Genomic DNA, 19,913 nt, shown 5'->3' on the forward strand with positions numbered 1-19,913 from the left:
AATGTCAATGGAAATTAATTACTCATCCGATTATGAACATTTAAAGCAACTAATGTATCAGACGTGGATATATTTAGACATTAGTGATAATGCCTTTGAGAAATAATTATTCCTTATTTCCTCAAAATTTAAAAAAAAATTATTCATTAAAATTATTTTATAAGTAGCCAATTAATGTAAGATTTTAAAAACATAAGGATATATATTATAGAGGGAATCCGGGGCATCACCTGGGGTACGTAATAGTAATAATACTACTTTTGTTTTTTTTAGTTGACACGTATTCCTTTTTGGAAAGTTTTTTTTTTAATTAACGCGTTTCCTTTTTGGGAAAACTTTGTAATGTTTAAAGACAAATTAACCCTTACTTTGCTTTACTTTCCTCCCCACAATATACACTATATCTCTCCTTCATTCACCATGGATAACATCTCAGTTTCTCTCACCTCTCCCACTCTCCAACTATTGATGACTCGCACAATCACCATGAAGACCACCGAAATCGGCGTCATATGAGGAGCAATCAACGTTGTCTGCCGGTCTAATTAATTTTACCTTCACGTTGCCTGAAATTAAACTTCGTACGTATTTCCAGGAGCTTCACCTAGGAGAACGCCAAACACAAGGAGGTCCGGAGGAGAGAGAAAGTGAGCATCAACACAGCTGGAGCTGTGTAGCCGGAGTTGGTAACGGTGGTGGCGGTGGCGGTTGGTTAGACGAAAGCTTGGGTTGGTACGGTGGTGGGCCTTGGCCATTGGTTCAGTTACCTGGGCAAGGAGAAGGGTAGGTAGAATAAGGTTGGGTAAGGGTATATGAGTCTTTTGTTTTTCTCTATCACTCTTTAATATACGCGATAAAATAAAACGTGTCAACTAATAAGAAATGAACGAAGTAATAATTAGATTATGCCAAGTTTTCACATAGTGTGTGCAATTGTTTTTTTTAGTACAACTCTAGCTCATAGGGTAAAAAAAAAAAAAAAAAAAAAATCGAAAATCGAAATCTTGATCCTCCAAGTTTTCACACAACAGTATAATTTGTCGGAAACTTTAAAATTACAAGAAGAATTAATACAAAACCTCCCCACATTCCACTCTTTCTCTCTCCTTCCTTTCCCTTATCATGTCACTTTCTTGCTTCTCTTTCTTTTTTCTACACAAACAAGCAACCAAACAATTACAAAATCAATGAATTTTGAAACACATCTTCTGTCACTCACTCATTCTCTCTCCCCTCTCTCCAATTTAACACAGAATCACATGTAAATTCTTATTACCAGTAGTAATTGTCAACTATTCTTGGGATGGTGTTTCCCACAAGCTTTCAACCCCATTAATTTAAAAAAGATTAAAAAAATTATAAACCCATCTTGAAGAGAGAGAAAGATGAAGTGGGTGTGAATTAATTTTTATATTATTCATTATTTATTTATTTTTAATTATTTTTGTGCATTTTTTTTGGAGTTATAAAAGAAGCTCAAATTTGGCTTGGTTTGCATATAATGTCACAAGAAGAATCTAAAGAGATAAAGACAATTGAACAATGGAGATGGTCGGAAATGCATGGTCTTGTGCTTTCAGGCTCTTCAAATAACAACACTCTTAACTCCAATCCTCCAACTCTTCTTCAAGAATTCCAACCTTCGAGCACCTCGAAGATGGAAGCTACTGACGGTAACGGTAATAGTAATGCGAAGAAGGATGCATCATCGTCGTCTTCGGGATCAACTGATAAACCCAAAGAAGGTCCACCACCAGTTGCGTTCAAAGAGTTGTTCAGATTTGCTGATAAATTGGATTGTATTTTGATGGGAATTGGTTCTCTTGGTGCTTTTGTTCATGGCTGTGCTTTACCCCTTTTTCTTAGATTCTTTGCTGATCTTGTTAACTCTTTTGGTTCTTACTCTAATAACCCTGATAAAATGATGCAAGAAGTTTTAAAGGTACACTTCATTTACTTTTTTAAATTAATCTCTAATCTGTATTTTTTCTTACTCAATTTATTGAATAATTTCTAAATTTGGCATTTTTTTTTGTAGTATGCATATTATTTTCTTGTTGTTGGAGCAGCAATTTGGGCTTCTTCTTGGGCAGGTGGTTTTTTTTATTTATTTTTGGTTATGAATTTGTGAATTTTTTGGGTTTTAATTCATTAATTTTTTCTCCCATTTTTTGTGGACTATAATTAAATTTAATTTTATTATATGGTGTATAGAAATTGCATGTTGGATGTGGACTGGAGAGAGACAATCAACGAAGATGAGGATTAAGTACTTGGAAGCAGCATTGAGTCAGGACATTCAGTACTTTGATACTCAAGTTAGAACTTCTGACATTGTTTTTGCTATTAACACTGATGCTGCACTTGTTCAAGATGCCATCAGTGAAAAGGTACAATTTTATTTTATTTGGACCATATTTCATACATGATTTTTGCTGTATTATATGGTTGAATTATTGCTGAATTTGATTTTGTGTTGATGAATTTTCAGTTGGGTAGTTTTATACACTACTTGGCAACATTTGTGACTGGTTTTGTGGTGGGATTTACTGCTGTGTGGCAATTAGCTTTGGTAACTCTTGCTGTTGTTCCTCTAATTGCTGTTATTGGTGGGATTCACACTACTACATTAGCTAAGTTGTCTAGCAAGAGCCAAGGAGCTATGTCTCAGGCTGGAAATATTGTCGAACAGGTACGATTTAACAAGAATATTTTGATTTTTTTGTTGAATTTGATCTTTTGAGCATGTTTTATGGTTAATTTGCTGATCGGGGTATGTCTCATTTGGTACTAATTTGCAGACAATTGTTCAAATTCGGGTGGTTTTCGCGTTTGTGGGTGAATCAAAAGCTTTACAGACGTATTCGGCAGCATTGAAGATTGCCCAAAAGCTTGGGTACAAAAGTGGATTAGCAAAGGGTTTGGGATTGGGAGGAACTTATTTCATCGTGTTTTGTTGTTATGCTCTACTTCTTTGGTATGGAGGTTATCTTGTTAGGCACCATTTAACTAATGGAGGTCTTGCCATTGCTACTATGTTTGCTGTCATGATTGGTGGAATGTAAGTTTATCATCAATTGTTTCCGATAATCTTGCAGATTAATTATTATTGTGAAGTTTTGATTAAAATTGTACTAATTTGGTTAATCAGAGGTTTGGGACAATCAGCGCCGAGTATGAGTGCATTTGCCAAGGCAAAAGCTGCAGCTGCAAAGATTTTTATGGTAATCGATCACAAACCAAGTATTGACCGAATCAAGGAATCAGGCATCGAATTGGAATCCGTTACGGGGCAAATCGAGCTCAAAAACGTCGAATTTGCATATCCATCAAGGGCGGATGTGAAAATTCTCAACAACTTCTCGCTTTCAGTTCCTTCTGGAAAAACCATAGCTCTAGTTGGTAGTAGTGGATCTGGGAAAAGCACTGTTGTTTCTCTAATTGAGAGATTTTATGATCCCACTGAAGGTAAAACTTTCATGATATGTCATTTATTTTCTTACAAATAATGAAGCATTTTTTCATTGGGTAGTTTGATAATAAGTATTTGGTATGCAGGACAAGTATTTTTAGATGGGCATGACATTAAAACATTAAAGCTGAGATGGCTGAGGCAGCAAATAGGGTTGGTGAGCCAAGAACCCGCTTTATTTGCAACCAGTATCAAAGAAAACATACTCCTAGGCAGACCAGATGCTAGCATGGTCGAGGTAGAAGAAGCTGCCAGAGTCGCCAACGCCCATTCATTTATCATTAAGCTTCCTGATGGCTTTGAAACTCAGGTAAGATCAATTTCACCCTTTTCTTAAAAATGTTGTATATCTTTAATACGGATCTTGTTATCGGTTCACAAGGCGGTTGGCTGAGGGGGCGAGAGGTGGGTGTGTGATTGTTCTTGTTCATTAGTTGTGGTTTCTGATGTTAATGGTAACTCGTGTTTTTGCACATATTATGGTTAAGAGTAGTGGTCTAAGTCTCAAACTTAGGAACATTGACCAGATATGGTTGTGGATTCGAGGATCTGACTTAACTATTAACTCTATCTATTCTTGGTCTGAATTATTGTGTCCAATATTCCTACTTTGTTTAAGTTTTGGCTTGCGTATTGCCCACAATAAAGAGTTTGCTTAAGAAAAGGAAGTAAATAGCGTCAAGTTCGATATATAACAGTGTAAAATTTACCATTTTACACTTCTTTAACAATTTAAGGGGGTTGCGATTGTTCCACAAGGAGTTAAATTTTACTGTTAAATAAATAGCTCGAGTCTTTGAATAACCATAAGAAGGGAATAAGAGGGTGGTTCATTATTTTATACCTTGGATAAAAGAATGATACTAGCCCTACTACTAGTATCTTATTTTAGTAACATTATTTTTCATCTCTCATGTTCATTTTTTAATCATTAATCAATCAATTTCTATGATTATTTTATTTTCTTGTTTTTCATTCCTTATGGAGTACTCCGTATTAATTTCATATAACTAGTGCAAGTAGTAGTACTAAAAAGATAGTCGTGAGATAGCCGGACTTTTAGATTCTATTGGTTCATTGCCGTGTTACAGGGACATTTAGATCTGTGTACCTTTTATATACGGAGTATTCGAAAAAATAAAGTTAGGCGTGATTTCTTTCTTATGTAACTCAAAATGGGATGATTGGTCAACAAACAAAACCTAACACTTTCTCCCTTTCAAAAAAGTCAATGCAATAGAAGGTGTTTGGTCATGCATTTAAAGAAAAGGTAACATGTCCCAGTCAACAATGCATGTGCAGATATTAATAGCATACTCTTCTGAAACAAGGACCATTTGGACAAAAGCAATTTGTCAGTTAGTATTATATTTCCCACTCACTGCCTTTCTTTTACTTATCTCTGTCTTGATTTATTTATTTAATTAGTAATATTCTTTTATCTTTGCTATTCTTTTTCTTTTTCAGTTTTTTGGGTTTAATTGTCAAAGAGAGTTAAGTAAATGTCATACTAAATATAATATTGGTGTTTCCACTACAAAGTTTCTTCTTCTGATTATAAAACTCCCTCAATTTGAGGGTCTTCGAAGACCGAAAACAGCTTCTTCAAACTTTAAAGCCTTGTTGAATTATTATACAAGTACTATAATTTTGAAATCCTGTCACCTTAAGTTAAAAGAATTAATAAAAATGGTTTGAGAATCAAGCAAGATTCCTTATTACGAAGTTTGACGCATTATATGCATTATCAAATATGCTATCCAATTAGCAATGCTTGACAAAATCACATGTCAATACCTAGTAAAGTTTAGTGCAGTATTTGGGCATATCAGTACCTTTGTCTTTTAGAGAAAATATACTTGTATGTAATATTGTTAATACAATCTTATTTTATTTTTCTGTAGAAAATTTCCTACTGTTGCTGGGAATGAACTAAAATTTTATGTGACAAAACATGGACTATAATTGATTTTGATGAGGAATAGCAACTTTCTGCTTCCAGTTCATTGATTTTATTGTACAATTTATTTTCTCACCAGTAGGCTTGCTGTGAATTAAATCCAAAAAATTGACAAGAATTTTGATAAATAAAGTCTGATAAACGTTCTGAAAATGACAGGTAGGGGAGAGAGGCTTGCAGCTCTCTGGAGGACAAAAACAAAGGATTGCTATTGCCAGGGCAATGCTTAAGAATCCAGCAATACTGCTTTTAGATGAAGCGACTAGTGCATTAGATTCTGAATCAGAAAAGCTCGTCCAAGAAGCTCTTGACCGGTTTATGATCGGCAGAACAACTCTTGTTATTGCCCACCGTCTCTCCACAATTCGTAAGGCTGATCTTGTGGCTGTACTTCAACAAGGAAGTGTATCAGAGATTGGAACCCATGATGAACTTATGGGCAAAGGCGAAAATAGTGTTTATGCCAAGCTCATTCGCATGCAAGAAACGGCTCATGAAACAGCCATGCATAATGCGAGAAAGAGTAGTGCCAGGTACTATCTTTGAACAATTGTCTAGGACAATCATCCTATTCAAATTCAAACTAGATTTTCTGCTATCTGCTGAAAATACATCAGTCCTATTTAATTTGAGGAAAGAAAACATGTTATGGTTATCATTCTCTACTAAATATCAATCTTAAGTAGCATGTTACAAAAAAACTTGCCAATCAAACAAATTGAGAAAAGAAAAGCTAGGGTTTGACATAAAGTTAGAAGCTATGCAGAGTTTAGTAAGTTTTATAATGATGAACTTAAAATCTAGTCATAATAATTATAAAACCCGACAACAAAAGCTGGAAATTACTTGTTCTGGTTCTGATAAAATAGAATGTTCAACTTGTGACTTTGTTAGCTATAATAGCTTGAACTGTGTACATCTGAAGTAGTATATGACCTTGTACTTTATCTTGCAGACCTTCAAGTGCCAGAAACTCAGTTAGTTCACCAATTATTGCACGGAATTCTTCGTATGGTCGCTCACCTTATTCACGTCGGCTCTCTGATTTCTCCACTTCTGATTTTAGTCTCTCTATTGATGCCACCCATGGAAGTTACAGGCCTGAGAAGTTGGCATTCAAGGAGCAAGCCAATTCCTTTTGGCGTCTTGCTAAAATGAATGCTCCTGAATGGCCTTATGCTTTGGTTGGTTCTGTGGGCTCCGTTATCTGTGGTTCACTCAGTGCCTTCTTTGCCTATGTTCTCAGTGCTGTCCTTAGTGTCTACTACAACCCAGACCATGCTTTTATGATCAGAGAAATTGCCAAGTATTGCTACTTACTAATTGGACTTTCATCTGCTGCCCTCATCTTTAACACACTACAGCATTTCTTCTGGGATGTGGTTGGGGAGAATCTGACGAAAAGGGTTAGGGAGAAAATGATGGCAGCTGTGATTAAAAACGAAATGGCATGGTTTGACCAGGAAGAAAATGAGAGTGCCCGAATCGCTGCTAGGCTTTCTCTTGATGCCAATAATGTTCGATCAGCTATTGGGGACAGGATTTCTGTTATAATGCAGAACTCTGCTCTTATGCTTGTTGCTTGTACTGCCGGGTTCATTTTGCAGTGGCGTCTTGCTCTTGTACTTATTGCAGTCTTCCCTGTTGTCGTTGCTGCTACTGTTCTGCAGGTTTGTTACTCTTTGCTGATTATTTCAAAGTCTCCCCGCCAAAAAGAAGATAAATTTAAGGACATGCTTATGCAATTATATATAGTGCTTAAAATTAATGATTTCCCAGAATAATCAATGACTAAACATGATTAAGGAATATAATACTTGTGCTATATGGAGCATGAGTTCCAAGTATGACCCCTCCTACCTTTCCTCTGTGGGCATAATCGTAATACAAAATACTGAGCATGTTAATTAGTCTACTTTTCCAGAATACGTCACAGTTATTGTTTGAAAATTGTATATGGCATGCTTGAAAAGATAAAAAAGAAGGATTGTGCAACCATCAACTTCCCATGTGATTGTTGCTAAACAAGACAGCAACTTTATCAGTTCATTTAATTTTTTATAATTAAGGTGATGGTTCCTAATGTATGTATTAATCTGGTAACAGAAAATGTTTCTGAAAGGTTTCTCTGGAGACCTAGAAGCGGCTCATGCCAAGGCTACACAGTTGGCAGGAGAAGCAGTGTCAAATGTTAGAACTGTAGCTGCCTTCAACTCGGAAACGAAAATTGTTGGCCTTTTCACTAGAAATCTTGAAATTCCTTTACGGCGTTGCTTCTGGAAGGGACAGATTGCAGGTAGTGGATACGGAATAGCTCAATTTGCTCTTTATGCTTCATACGCTCTTGGTCTCTGGTATGCTTCTTGGCTTGTGAAGCATGGAATCTCTGATTTTTCCAAGACAATTCGGGTTTTCATGGTCCTTATGGTATCTGCCAATGGAGCTGCTGAGACTTTAACCCTAGCACCTGATTTCATCAAGGGAGGACGTGCAATGAAGTCGGTGTTTGAACTTCTTGATCGAAAAACTGAGATTGAACCTGATGAACAGGATGCAACGCTGGTTCCTGAACGCCTTCGTGGAGAGGTAGAACTCAAGCATGTTGACTTTTCCTATCCCACACGTCCTGACATATCTGTCTTCCAAGACATCAACTTGCGGGCACGAGCAGGGAAGACCCTTGCCTTAGTAGGCCCCAGCGGATGTGGTAAAAGTTCTGTCATTTCCTTAGTGCTGAGATTCTATGATCCGTCGTCTGGGAGAGTTATGATTGATGGTAAGGACATCCGAAAGTATAACCTCAAGTCCCTAAGGCAGCACATGGCACTAGTCCCGCAAGAACCGTGCCTCTTTGCCACCACGATATATGAAAACATTAAGTATGGAAACGAAAATGCAACAGAAACTGAGATAATAGAAGCAGCAACCCTAGCAAATGCTCACAAGTTCATATCAGCCATGCCTGAGGGCTACAAGACTCAGGTAGGAGAGAGAGGAGTTCAATTGTCTGGGGGACAAAAGCAGAGGATTGCACTTGCCAGGGCATTTGTGAAGAAGGCAGAGATAATGTTGCTCGATGAAGCTACGAGTGCACTTGATGCAGAGTCAGAGAGGTCTGTTCAGGATGCATTGGACCGTGCTTGCTCAGGGAAGACGACGATTGTGGTGGCCCACAGGCTATCAACCATTAGAAATGCCCATGTTATTGCTGTTATTGATGATGGGAAAGTAGCGGAACAAGGATCACATTCACACCTGTTAAAAAACTATCCAGACGGGTGTTACGCCAGAATGATACAGTTACAAAGGTTCTCACACGGTCAGGCCATAGGTATGGCATCAGGATCAACCTCTTCCACACGACCACGAGAAGATGAGGGGAGGGAAAACTGATGCTCAGAAAAGGTGGAAGAATTTCCAAATTTAGTAAAAAGATAGGAAAAGGAAAGGAAGAGGAAAAGAAAAAAGAGTATACTCACATATCCCTTCTCATCAGTTTGGAATTCTTGATTTTTGCTGTCATATATAGCTTCTTGTGTATGTGTTATCTAATTTAGCTTATGAAATATAGTAATTTTATCCAAAAGGTTCGTCATTTGGATCCAACTTCCTAGCTATTGTACATGCCACACATCCGAAAGGTATCGATTCGCTCTGTTTTGCTCACTAGAATTTAGTACGGGTACAGATCCCACAGATATGTAATTCGAGTGATGAATTGTCATATTGATGATGAATACATGAAATGAAGTGTTTACATGACATAAATCTAATACAAGTACTTCGTATTGTGTAGGCGTCCATCTTTTTTCTTCTTTAGAACGAGTTAGGATAATAATATGTCTAGGTTTTTTTTTTTTTTTGTTTTTTTTTTGTTTTTTGAAAGATAATTATATGTCTAGGTCAGAACTAGGTAATGTTATAATGGAGTTAAGGTAGGGAATTGGAATAAAATAATTGGACACTGTAAAAAATCAATTTTGTTAGGTTTATGTAGGGTAAAGTATGACAAAAATTGAAATGGGTTAGGCAGTTAAGAGACGCAACTTTTTTTTAGCCACTAAATTCCATAACGTAATCTATTGGTTAATAAGTACGAAATATTTGTCTATGATTGTAATTTATCGCTCCGTAAGATAAAAGTAAAAGACAATTGAAGGGAGAGCATTACATTATTGCACCCATAGAATTTTAGTAAGCACAAAATAGTAGTGGTTCAAATAGGGGTGAGTATGGGACGGATAATTGAACCGTTAGTACTTACAGTTCGCGTAATCGATAACTAATATTACTAAAAGTGATATTTATAAGTCAAACTGATAAGTTCGGGTATTCGGATTTTGGATACCCGAATTTTTGGATCGGTCATCGAGTACTCAATAAGATATCCAATAATGATAATTATACTTAATAATGTAGTTATTATGATATCTTTTAACACTAATTTACAACAATACCACATGATCTTGACCAAATTATTAATAATATTACTAATCATTGATATTATATAGTGATTATGAAGTAAAGTAAGAGTTTAGATTTTGGAAAAATAGATTTAAGTAGGACAAAAAATAAAAAAATTGCTTATTGGATCGGATTGGGTAACCATTAATTTTAAAATGATACCCAATAACTATACCCGATAACAAATTATTGAAACGGATACCCAAACCGTTATGGTTAATTGAATCGGATACCCTAATTTTCAGAATGATGATAAATCGGATTTTCGATTTCTCGGATAGTTTTGTTCAGACCTAGTACTTCAAATTAAATGAGGAAATTGGTTGTGGGCATGAAAAATAATAAAGGGTGACAGAGCATGCGGAAGAGTGATATAAACCGGGGAGCAAAATAATTTTTATTTTTGGTTTCATTGTGGTGGTTGCACGTTCATAATATCACACATGAAAAGGTGAAAGTGAACTCATAGAAATGACACATTACTAACTTGAAAAATACTAGTAAATTATAAAGATGGAGTTTCTTTTGGGTTAAAAGGACACAAAAAAGTGGGCTCCTAATGGTGGGGGTGTGCATGAGCGCCAAGGAGTTATTTTTTTCTTTTTATTATTTTTTTTTCAATTAATTAATTAGTTTTATTTAAAAAACACAAAAACAAAAATTGAAAAGGAGATTTAGTTGGAGAAAATGACATTCAAATTATTCTGCTCTTAAAAGCATGCATATGTTTATGCTTTACATGGATGTGAGTGGTCCCAAGTGACCACTTATGTTTTAAATTATGAGAGTGAATTTTGTAAAAATTACTTGTATTTTTTCAATTTTTTTTTTGGGTGTATAGGAAGTTACAGAGGAAAATGATAAAGATAAAATTTGATCTAGATTTTGAAAACCACAATTTTACTAATTAGGTTAGTTGATTATCTACAACTTTGATTTTTCTATTTCTCCAGTTTCTAAATCCTATTTGGTATTAATGTGTATCAAGTTTCTGAGTCTACCAAATTATGTTATATATTTGAAAGTACTTATAATTGTATCATTTTAGACATTTCAATAAGCAATTACTTGAATAAACAAGTACAATGGTAACGCTTAAGATAATCTAATGTGCAATATCAAACAAAACTTGACTTACTTGATAGAAGACTCTTGTCTTACACCCTAAAAGTTTCAGGTTTGAATCTTAACAACAATTAAGGCTATATAGATATAGAGACCTATACTTCAACATACAGAACCTGTAAATACTAAACTAAAAAAATTGTGAGGATATGCGCTAGTTTGATTGTTCAGCCTTTGTGTAGTTTTGTGTATAAAAACAGTTCCAATAGATACACTTAAGTATTTTGCTCATTTCGAAATGAGTAAATAAACAAAATCTTTATCTAGAATCTACCTGTTATTAAATTGACTTTATTACTTGTAGGAAATCATATGGTACCTATGGTTGTATTATATTTCCCCTTATTTATAGGGGTTTATTCATCACCACAAAATTAAGGGACAACAACCCATTAATCTTGGCATATGCCTTTGCCTTTTAATGACATTATAACTCGGTGGATCATTATTTTGGTGAGTGTGCTTTAGGAATTTTACATTTTACCTACACATGCTGCCTTAATGACTAATGGCCAGAACCGGTTGAATACCATCATAACGTGTGAACTTAGGCTAAGCCGCTTAGGTCTAAGTTTTCTTTGATTTGAAATATTTCAAATAGAAATTATTTTTACTGATTAAACTCATTTTTACTTATCTGTAATTACCTATGTGGGAGATGGTAATTAAGGAAAAAGCGGACAACAAAGAATTCAGATCTTATTTTAGATTATTAATATCCTTGTAATGATGACCACTCTTGGGACATTAAAGCTCTCTGATGTGTAGTAAAGTGACATGATTCGAGGTATCCCTCTCCTTGGATCTAATTGATGAACCTTATTGAGGGGTCTCTACTCTCTAGTAATAAGAATATTACTTGTATAAATCTGGCACTTGGCTTGCACATAACAATAAAAATGAAAATTAATTAGATTTGGAAGTTAGATATTTCCCCAACATTGTAAATCTTTCTTTGGCGCTACTCCATAATGTCTAGCTCATTCCTACTAGAGTCTAGAGATATTGTTTGCTAAAGGTGCCATAATATTCCTATTTGTTGTGGCTTTCACAATAACTTATCACATGCCTATATAGTAGGATGTAGAAAAATAGAAAATAATTAACAAAAACCCAAAATGATATGCAAAACTCCTACCTTATAAAACGTACAAGATTACTCTTATAAATATTGTGCTACCAATTATACACTTCAAAATGTGCATTTACATATTTACCCTTATTAATATGTACAATTTTTATCTTGCTTTTATTTTTTTTAAACCTTTATTAATGTTGATTGCCTTTTTTTTTGCTGAACTATTTAAAATAATGTGCGGACATTTATACCCCTAAAATATTTGTTTTCATATTAATATAACAAACTGATAAAGCTCCCCAAACAAGGCTAGCTGTGACGCGTGCATTAGCCATCCTAGTACTGGAAAAAAAAATCCAAATGCCCCCTCCACCCCTTTAATCGATCAACTTTTACATTATTCACATTTCATAGAACACTTTGACCATTAAAATCTCCAATTATCTATTATTTCCTCTGTTTTTTTTTAGTTGCATTACTTTTGTTTTCACGGACTTCTAGGCAATTTTTGGAGTAGAGAGAGGAAGAGAGAAAAAATAAATGGGCCCATGTGATAGGAGAGAGATAGATAATTTATTACTTAAAAAGGAAAGTGATGCAACTAATTTAAAACTTCCTTTAATTTTAGAAAAGTGATCCAATTAATAAAAATGGAGGAAGTATAAAATAAAACCATTTTCCTAAAACAAAAATGTCATAATCCTCACTAGCTTAATTTGTGTAATTTCTTTGCTTATAATAATACCCTTCAAATTCCCTTACTTTTTTGTCCTAAATATTAGTGTAACAAAAAGGAGGAAATCAAAGTTCATGGCTTAAAAAAAAAAAAAAAAAATTAAGTTTGTTCATCTCCTAGATAAACTTTAAACATTTATCAAGCAGCAATATTGTAATAAAAACGTATTGGGAATTGTAAAGTAAGAATAAACAAAAGTTTCCTCACTCACATGTCCTATTTCGTCCAAATTTAAGGGAAAAAGTGACTTGATAAAGGAAAAGAGACATTATTTTAGGCATTATGCCTTAACTCAACTTTGAGTTACTTGAAGGTACCTTGCTATTTCGAATTAGGAGGAGGGAAGAATGGTGATCGCAAAGCTCTGCAACTAACGAACAACATGCGATTGTCTAAATTGTCAAAGGTATATGAAATAGTCGCCTTGAATTTGTCTAGTCAGAAAACTGACAAAAGAAAAAAAATATTTTAAAAAAATCACAAATCCACCCCCTGCCCACCACCACCCAAGCCCACCCCCTTTCCCTCATTTCCCCACCCCCATCTCGCTTACAACCCTGCCTACTCACACCACCACCGTCACTCATACCACCACCATCCACCACCACAAAAAAAAAATTCCATGACAAAAAAAAAGCATCAAATTAAAAAATAAAACAAAATTTGCAAATAGCAAAAAAAAAAAAAAAATTGAAAATTAACAAAATCTGCACTCGCAACTGCTACCATCCAGACCCACCACTTAACCCTAACCAACCTACCCACCATCTAAACGGCTAAACCCACTACCCACTCCTAACCCTCGCTTCTTCTCTAAACCCACCCTCCCTAAACCACGCACCCACCCCACCTAATCCTAATCGACCCGGCTATATACCCACCTGAACCGCTCACCACGAACGGCAAATTCCACCAGCACAACCCAAATTAAAAATAAAAAATAAAAAAAAAATAAAAGAAAGAAAATTTAAAACACAAAAAATACCTTAAAAACCAAAATTGGCTTTGAATTTCACCTCGAATTTGGTTTACTAAGGCCAAATTCGACCATGAAAACTCTAGATCTAAAGATTTCATGGTCGAATTTGACCTTAAAAACCGCTAAGTTAAATGAAAGAGAGCATGGAAAGAGAAAGAGAGGCGTGAAGAGAGAGAGAGAGAGAAACGGCATAAAATTGAAGTTCAAAGAAACAAGATTGATTGAAATTGAAATGGAGTTAATTCAATGGCGAATAGTGATGGGAAAGACCCCTATTAACTATGGTTAGATCCTTTCTACTTAACGACGTTATGTAGGAGTTACATGCCAATATTCTCTATGACAAACAAATTACAAAGGTACCCCTTCTTTTAGCAGGAAATTACCAGAACACCCCGAGATGAACCGGGTCCTGCTCAAAAGAAATGGTGTAACTAAATAGAAATGGAGGAAATTTTACCCATAACTTCTTGGGTATCTACTATATAAAATGTGCACCATGAAGCTAATAGCTTACCTGGTAGCTGGCAGCTTCCAGTCTAAAGACTAAACAAAATTCCCCAATCTAATAAAGCAAACAAAATTCCAACTTCAAAGAGAAGGAATTGAAATACATCTAATATCAAGGACAATTAAAGGAGCCTATTGCCTAGTAGCTCAGAGCTTAATGGTAATACTTAATATACACCCCCCTCCCCTTCTTGAGGTTGAGCTACAATATTCTTGCAGGGAGGAAGGGGGTAGGGAGGGAGGCAAAGGTTAGAGGACATTCAGCCTGCTACGTTTAGGGCTAGAATGGTCCAGCACTTCAGCAGGAGTAAAATCAGCTAAACTGTTTGGGACTGGAATGGTCCAGAAAAGGAGGCAAAGCAGTTAAACCGTTCTTAAACACAATGTACAGTAGACAGCTAGTAAAAGAAACCAGCAACAAGTTTATAATAATGCCTGAAAGTATTCTTACTAATCCAACTTTTTAAAAGATTCTCTGATCTTGCTACATTTTTTCAACAAAAATATTTATCATTACAAGGAAAAAGAAGATTTCACAATTCACATAGACATCAACTTTGGACCGTTATCCGGCATGCCCATACCAGCAGCTAGTTCGGCATCAAGTTGCGTGTGTGGTGCAGGTCCTAACATTATCTTCAAACTGCTCAAACGAAAATAATATTGAGTAAATATACAAACCATATATATCATGCTTAGGGATGTCAATTTAATGCTTAAAACAACAAAGGGGATAAAAAGGGATGAGGAGGGGGGGGGGGGGGATAGGATACAAACCATATATCATGCTTAGGGATGTCAATTTAATGCTTAAAACAACAAAGGGGATAAAAAGAGAGGGGGGTGGGGATACAAACCATATATATCATGCTTTAGGAATGTCAATGTAATGCTTAAAACAACAGAGGGGATAATAAGGGAAGGGAGAAGGGGGGGGGGGGGAGGCATGGAAGTCGAATGCTTAATATTCTTATGCTGCTAAGCACACCCCATGAGCACGCTATAACGCTGTCACACATTCACAACCTATCATAATAAAAAAATTAACATGTTTAACTAAAATCACCTTTGCAATAGTTGTCCATAGTACCCTCTCTTGTTCATTAATTCAAAACAAGGGCATCATGCAAAATTGAAACATTATCCATTTCTAATTCACAATATATGACGACTTTTTCTAACTGTTTTTGGACTATTATTGAACAATTGCAGTACAACTTCCTTCACTAGAGCTAAGAACATCAAGTACCAATTATAATAAAAAAAGAAAAAAGGGAAAACAATAGAGAACTGTGGCAACTCGTAACACAATTGCTCAAGATAGTCAAAGTCTGGGGAGCATCTACACAATCCAGCAGGGTAACAACTCGGAAAAATAAGATGAAATATAAAACCGTTGGATAATAGAATAACATAAGCTAACTTTCACCAATAGGGTTTATCTGCATCTAAATCAATTTCTGATAGGAGGAGGTTGTTTCTTAAATTCTTAATGACTTTCCAGAACTGGTTTATCTTTCATTGATACATCATTGATAATCCTTGCAGAAAACCCCAAGAAAGGTTTGTCCAAAGCTGCAATTTATCCTCCTACCAGAAGGTAAAGCTTTTTCCTAGCACCCTTTCCAGTTGTATGTAATAACATTAGGCCACGTAAGATTACCACATCTGCTGTGCCCATAAACAACATTCCCTTTCTTTGGGATCAGCATGATTTTGTAACTAGTTCTCAACTGGAGGGTAATTTTACAACTAGAATCACTGACAGAAATAGGTGTTTTGACTTACTAAAGACTGTTTCCTTTTTTTAAGGCTGAACAAAAAACAACAAAATTGCTCTAGTCATGCATAAAATTCTCTAATAAGAGGCTAAGGATAGGCTAGAACAGGATAATTTTTCAATTGAGTATTGCTGTATTGGTTTTATTTATCAGTGGGATATACTTCCTCTGTTTTCTTAAACTAGCAAGACAGACTTTATATAAGCACTTCTAGGAGATGATTAGTCAAAGTAAACAACGATTTTATCAAAATGATTTTAATACCGCGAGAAGGGTCAGGTACTATGCGTATAAATTATTTTGATTAATTTGTTTGTTTACAATCTCAACCTCAAATTGCATGCCACTGTGTTGCAAGTAATTTAAAATAGAGGAAGTAAAATTTAGTAATATAATGACACAATGTTGTTCTATTGTACAACAAAAAGCTTTGAGATTATACATGTCCCATTATGCTACGTTTCTAAAGACTGATCATCATTACTCCTAGAGTGCCATTGATTCGCAACAAAGCACTTCGTTAGAAAGATAAAACTTTTGGCTTAATTGCTATCGGAATAATAATTTAATCTGATAAACAAATGCGAGTACTTTATTGAGTTTAATAAACCAGTACACGCAACACTGACCCTGAATAAGAATCTCAACTTGGCCTAAGTTTGCACAGAAGGGGAACACCAAACCTCTAGCCTGCAACTGGGAACAACTACTAATAACTTCATATTTTCTTTTTTCAAGTATTCTGGCCTTTTGAGCAGCTCATATCATGATTTGTGAATTCTCGGTCAGAAGAAAAGTGAAAGAAAATCTTCACCTAATATCACTTGATTAGGTTGCTCTCAAGCCCATTATTTTTTCCAACCAAGCATAAACCCAATGTTATCCTTTCGATTCCAAAATAAAACCCGAAACTTGAAACACTTGGTTTCTCACTTCAATTACTCTTCATGGATTATACACGAATGACACTTCAATCTCTCCCTCTAATGGGTTAAAAAAATTTAAAATTTTATGTTTTCCTTCATTAATGGTAGCACCAATCAACAAAAGGATCTTCTAGCATCCAATCTTCATTCTAATTATAAAATCTCTTACATTAAAAAGAAGAGGAAGACATTGTTTAATATAAATATATCACTATTAATAATCTCCAACCCTTGTTTCTTTCTTAAAAATATTCCCATTTCCACAATAACACATAACAAAATTGACCATGGAATACCAGCATGCTTCAAAAAGCATAAACAAACATGGTAGTTGTACATTTGAACCAAACATAATTATGAAAAGGTTTCCTGATAAGAAAGGGATGAGCCAAAAGAACCTAAATGACCAATATTGCAAGAGTGTTATGTTGTCTCATTCTTCAAATTAGAATTCTATTTGCACTTACCAGCATAATTACCCTGAACTGTAAAATTTTTGATCCTGTAGTATCCTTTGACAAATCTCAATGGCAATCATCGTATATTGAACAATTGATTCAAACAAATATTAAACTAAAAGCGAAAGATAAGCCAACTCAAGAACCGTAAATATCAACAAACCAAATCTGGCCTCCATCAAACCAAATATTTCTTACTAGCACAATCCAACAAGACTTCCTCGATAAACATACTCCTGGAATATTATTTTACTTTAAAGATACTCTCTCAAGGGCAATTAACTCCAAAACTCCCAATTCGATAAGGTCACCCCAGGTTCAGGTTATTGACAAAAGCAAGCTAGGTATAAAAATCTAGGTCTGGATAACAAACGCACCAAATAGCCTAATCGATCTCATCATATACTAAACCTACTTGTGCACCGAAACAACGGTGCCAAAGGCAAAAAATTACTCTACATCACTTTCAAGCTTCGTCTTCAAGTAAAATCTTTCAAGGTAGTTTTATAATTCGTCTCTTACATACTAAAACCACAACCAGCTTCCCCCCATCAAAATTTCAGAACATCAAACTCCCAATTTCTAAACCACAATACAATTTTCAATTCTCACCCCAACAATAAACTAATGAACAATCTCATACATCAAAAATATAAAATCTTTCAAAAAATAAATAAATTAAACCACTAACAAAATTATATTTCCCAATAAATCATAAACTAAGAAAAAACAATCAAAATCAATATTAAAATCAAAATTAAGAAATTGAGAGAATACACACCGTTTCTTATGACGTTTGGACTTGAAGTGTTCATCCCTTACAGCAACATTGGAGAAGTAACGATCACAATGAAGGCAATAATACTGACCCATACCAGGCAAATCTTCATCAAGCGGCAATGGCTTTCGATTTGCATCGGGTTTCAGAAGATCATTGTAGACAATATCGTCGCCTTTAACTTCAAATTTGGAACGTCGATGAGTTTTGTGCGAGTATCTTCTCTTCCTTACGCTTCTATGCGGGCACTTTCCTCCCATTTTCGCTCTCCTCGAGACTGCAACAACAATCGAATTGCTTCTTGTTGGTGCTGCGAAGTTGCAATAATGGAGGTTTTTGGGTGATTTTGCTGGGTAAGAGAAAGAGAAACCCTAGAAATTAGGGTTTACCTAAAGGGAGGTTAGGGGATGAATTAATTTGGGATAATGGTTGGGTTGGGATAGGATTTGAGGTTAGGGTATAGGAGAATGCTCGAATTGTGGCCCAATGCTTTTGGGGCTACCTTTTGACCTCCTTAGCCCAATGTAAATGAGGCAACCTTAAAACCGAGATTGAACTTGTAAATCGAAAAAAATGAACCGAAAATGTCGTAAATTGTCGTAAACTTTTAGCTGGTCCTCCCATCAACCAAAGTTGGCTGGTCCTTTGTTTTAAAAATTGTACATTTAGTATAAAAAAAAAAATTAAACATTTTATTATTGAACATATTTTGAAAGAAACTTGAACATATTTTAAAAGAAACATTAAAACTGAAGATGGATATTTGAAATTTTGAAACATATTTTAAAAGAAACATTAAAACTAGAGATGGATATCTGAAAATTTGAAATGAACATTTCAATTAAATAACAATGAACTTTTTTTTCAATTAGGAAAAGGAACTCAAATCAGTAGACATAAATATTTAAAAATTGAAATTGAGCCGGCCCAGGTTCATAACCTTCATAAACTTGGGTTGTTAATCTTATGGCATATTTGTAAATATTTGCAATGTTTTTCCGGGCCCAATTATTAAAATATATTTTTTCACGGCCCATTATACCTTATGCACATGCTGCTTTAACGAATGGAGAAAACGTCCTTTTTCTCCGTCTGTGTATATTTAATCGGATGGAGCTAATGGCCGTTTGCTAACGTTAGCAATATAATTGACGGTAACACTTTTTTTTTTACTAACGTCTTCCATCAGTACTGCGGTAAAACTGTAAAATGAATAAAATATACATAGTAAATCTTATCTTACCATCCCTGGTGTAAAGAGAGGAAACCTAGAATTTATCAAGCTAAATAGAGGTCCATCCAAACGTATAAGGAGCCGTGAACATAGCAAGGCTGTTTCAATTAATACAAATTTTGGGAATGAACATTTACGTCTATATATCAACTCATATCAGTTTAGCTCTAACAATCTGTATTGAATACCGCACACACAGACTAGAAAACAAATCAATGTAAATACAGGATATGAAGTTACTGAAATCGAGTTCACCCAAAAAGTAAAACCAACTACAATCAATTACCTTAGAGAATCGTATCAAACTGGTAGCCGCAAACCGTATAGAAGCAGTGGCCAAATTCCACGAATTCCGATTTGGCGGTGGCGAAAACTTCTTTAGAAACAACCACAAGTATAAATTCCATGAATT

General features: G+C 35.1%; 2 protein-coding genes across 2 annotated transcripts; one reads left to right on the forward strand and one right to left on the reverse strand.

Moving 5' to 3' along the window:
* Positions 1 to 368: 368 nt before the first annotated feature.
* LOC110734736 (ABC transporter B family member 1-like) lies at positions 369 to 9,235 on the forward strand. Its single transcript, XM_021914880.1, has 10 exons — positions 369 to 1,942; positions 2,039 to 2,093; positions 2,215 to 2,390; positions 2,492 to 2,692; positions 2,802 to 3,061; positions 3,152 to 3,468; positions 3,559 to 3,782; positions 5,592 to 5,965; positions 6,388 to 7,102; positions 7,539 to 9,235. Exons 1-10 carry the CDS (start codon positions 1,502 to 1,504, stop codon positions 8,823 to 8,825), a joined length of 4,050 nt encoding a protein of 1,349 aa, XP_021770572.1. The 5' UTR covers positions 369 to 1,501; the 3' UTR covers positions 8,826 to 9,235.
* A 5,475-nt stretch (positions 9,236 to 14,710) lies between these two features.
* On the reverse strand, positions 14,711 to 18,969 carry LOC110734737 (zinc finger protein 593-like). Its single transcript, XM_021914881.1, has 2 exons — positions 18,271 to 18,969; positions 14,711 to 14,967 (listed from the first exon to the last, which is right to left on the reverse strand). The coding sequence occupies exons 1-2, from the start codon at positions 18,525 to 18,527 to the stop codon at positions 14,865 to 14,867; spliced, it is 360 nt and encodes a 119-aa protein (XP_021770573.1). The 5' UTR covers positions 18,528 to 18,969; the 3' UTR covers positions 14,711 to 14,864.
* Between the last annotated feature and the right edge of the window lie 944 nt (positions 18,970 to 19,913).

Source organism: Chenopodium quinoa, unplaced genomic scaffold, assembly GCF_001683475.1.
Source record: "Chenopodium quinoa cultivar QQ74 unplaced genomic scaffold, ASM168347v1, whole genome shotgun sequence".
NCBI classification, from domain to species: Eukaryota; Viridiplantae; Streptophyta; class Magnoliopsida; order Caryophyllales; family Amaranthaceae; genus Chenopodium; species Chenopodium quinoa.

Coding starts and splice junctions, on each gene's coding strand:
- LOC110734737 (XM_021914881.1), bottom strand. CDS start 18,527: ATGGGAGGAAAGTGCCCGCATAGAAGCGTAAGGAAGAGAAGATACTCG. Junction 14,968..18,270: donor TCCAAACGTCATAAGAAACG/GTGTGTATTCTC, acceptor TCGTTTGAGCAG/TTTGAAGATAATGTTAGGAC.
- LOC110734736 (XM_021914880.1), top strand. CDS start 1,502: ATGTCACAAGAAGAATCTAAAGAGATAAAGACAATTGAACAATGGAGA. Junction 2,391..2,491: donor AAGATGCCATCAGTGAAAAG/GTACAATTTTAT, acceptor ATGAATTTTCAG/TTGGGTAGTTTTATACACTA. Junction 5,966..6,387: donor GCGAGAAAGAGTAGTGCCAG/GTACTATCTTTG, acceptor TTTATCTTGCAG/ACCTTCAAGTGCCAGAAACT.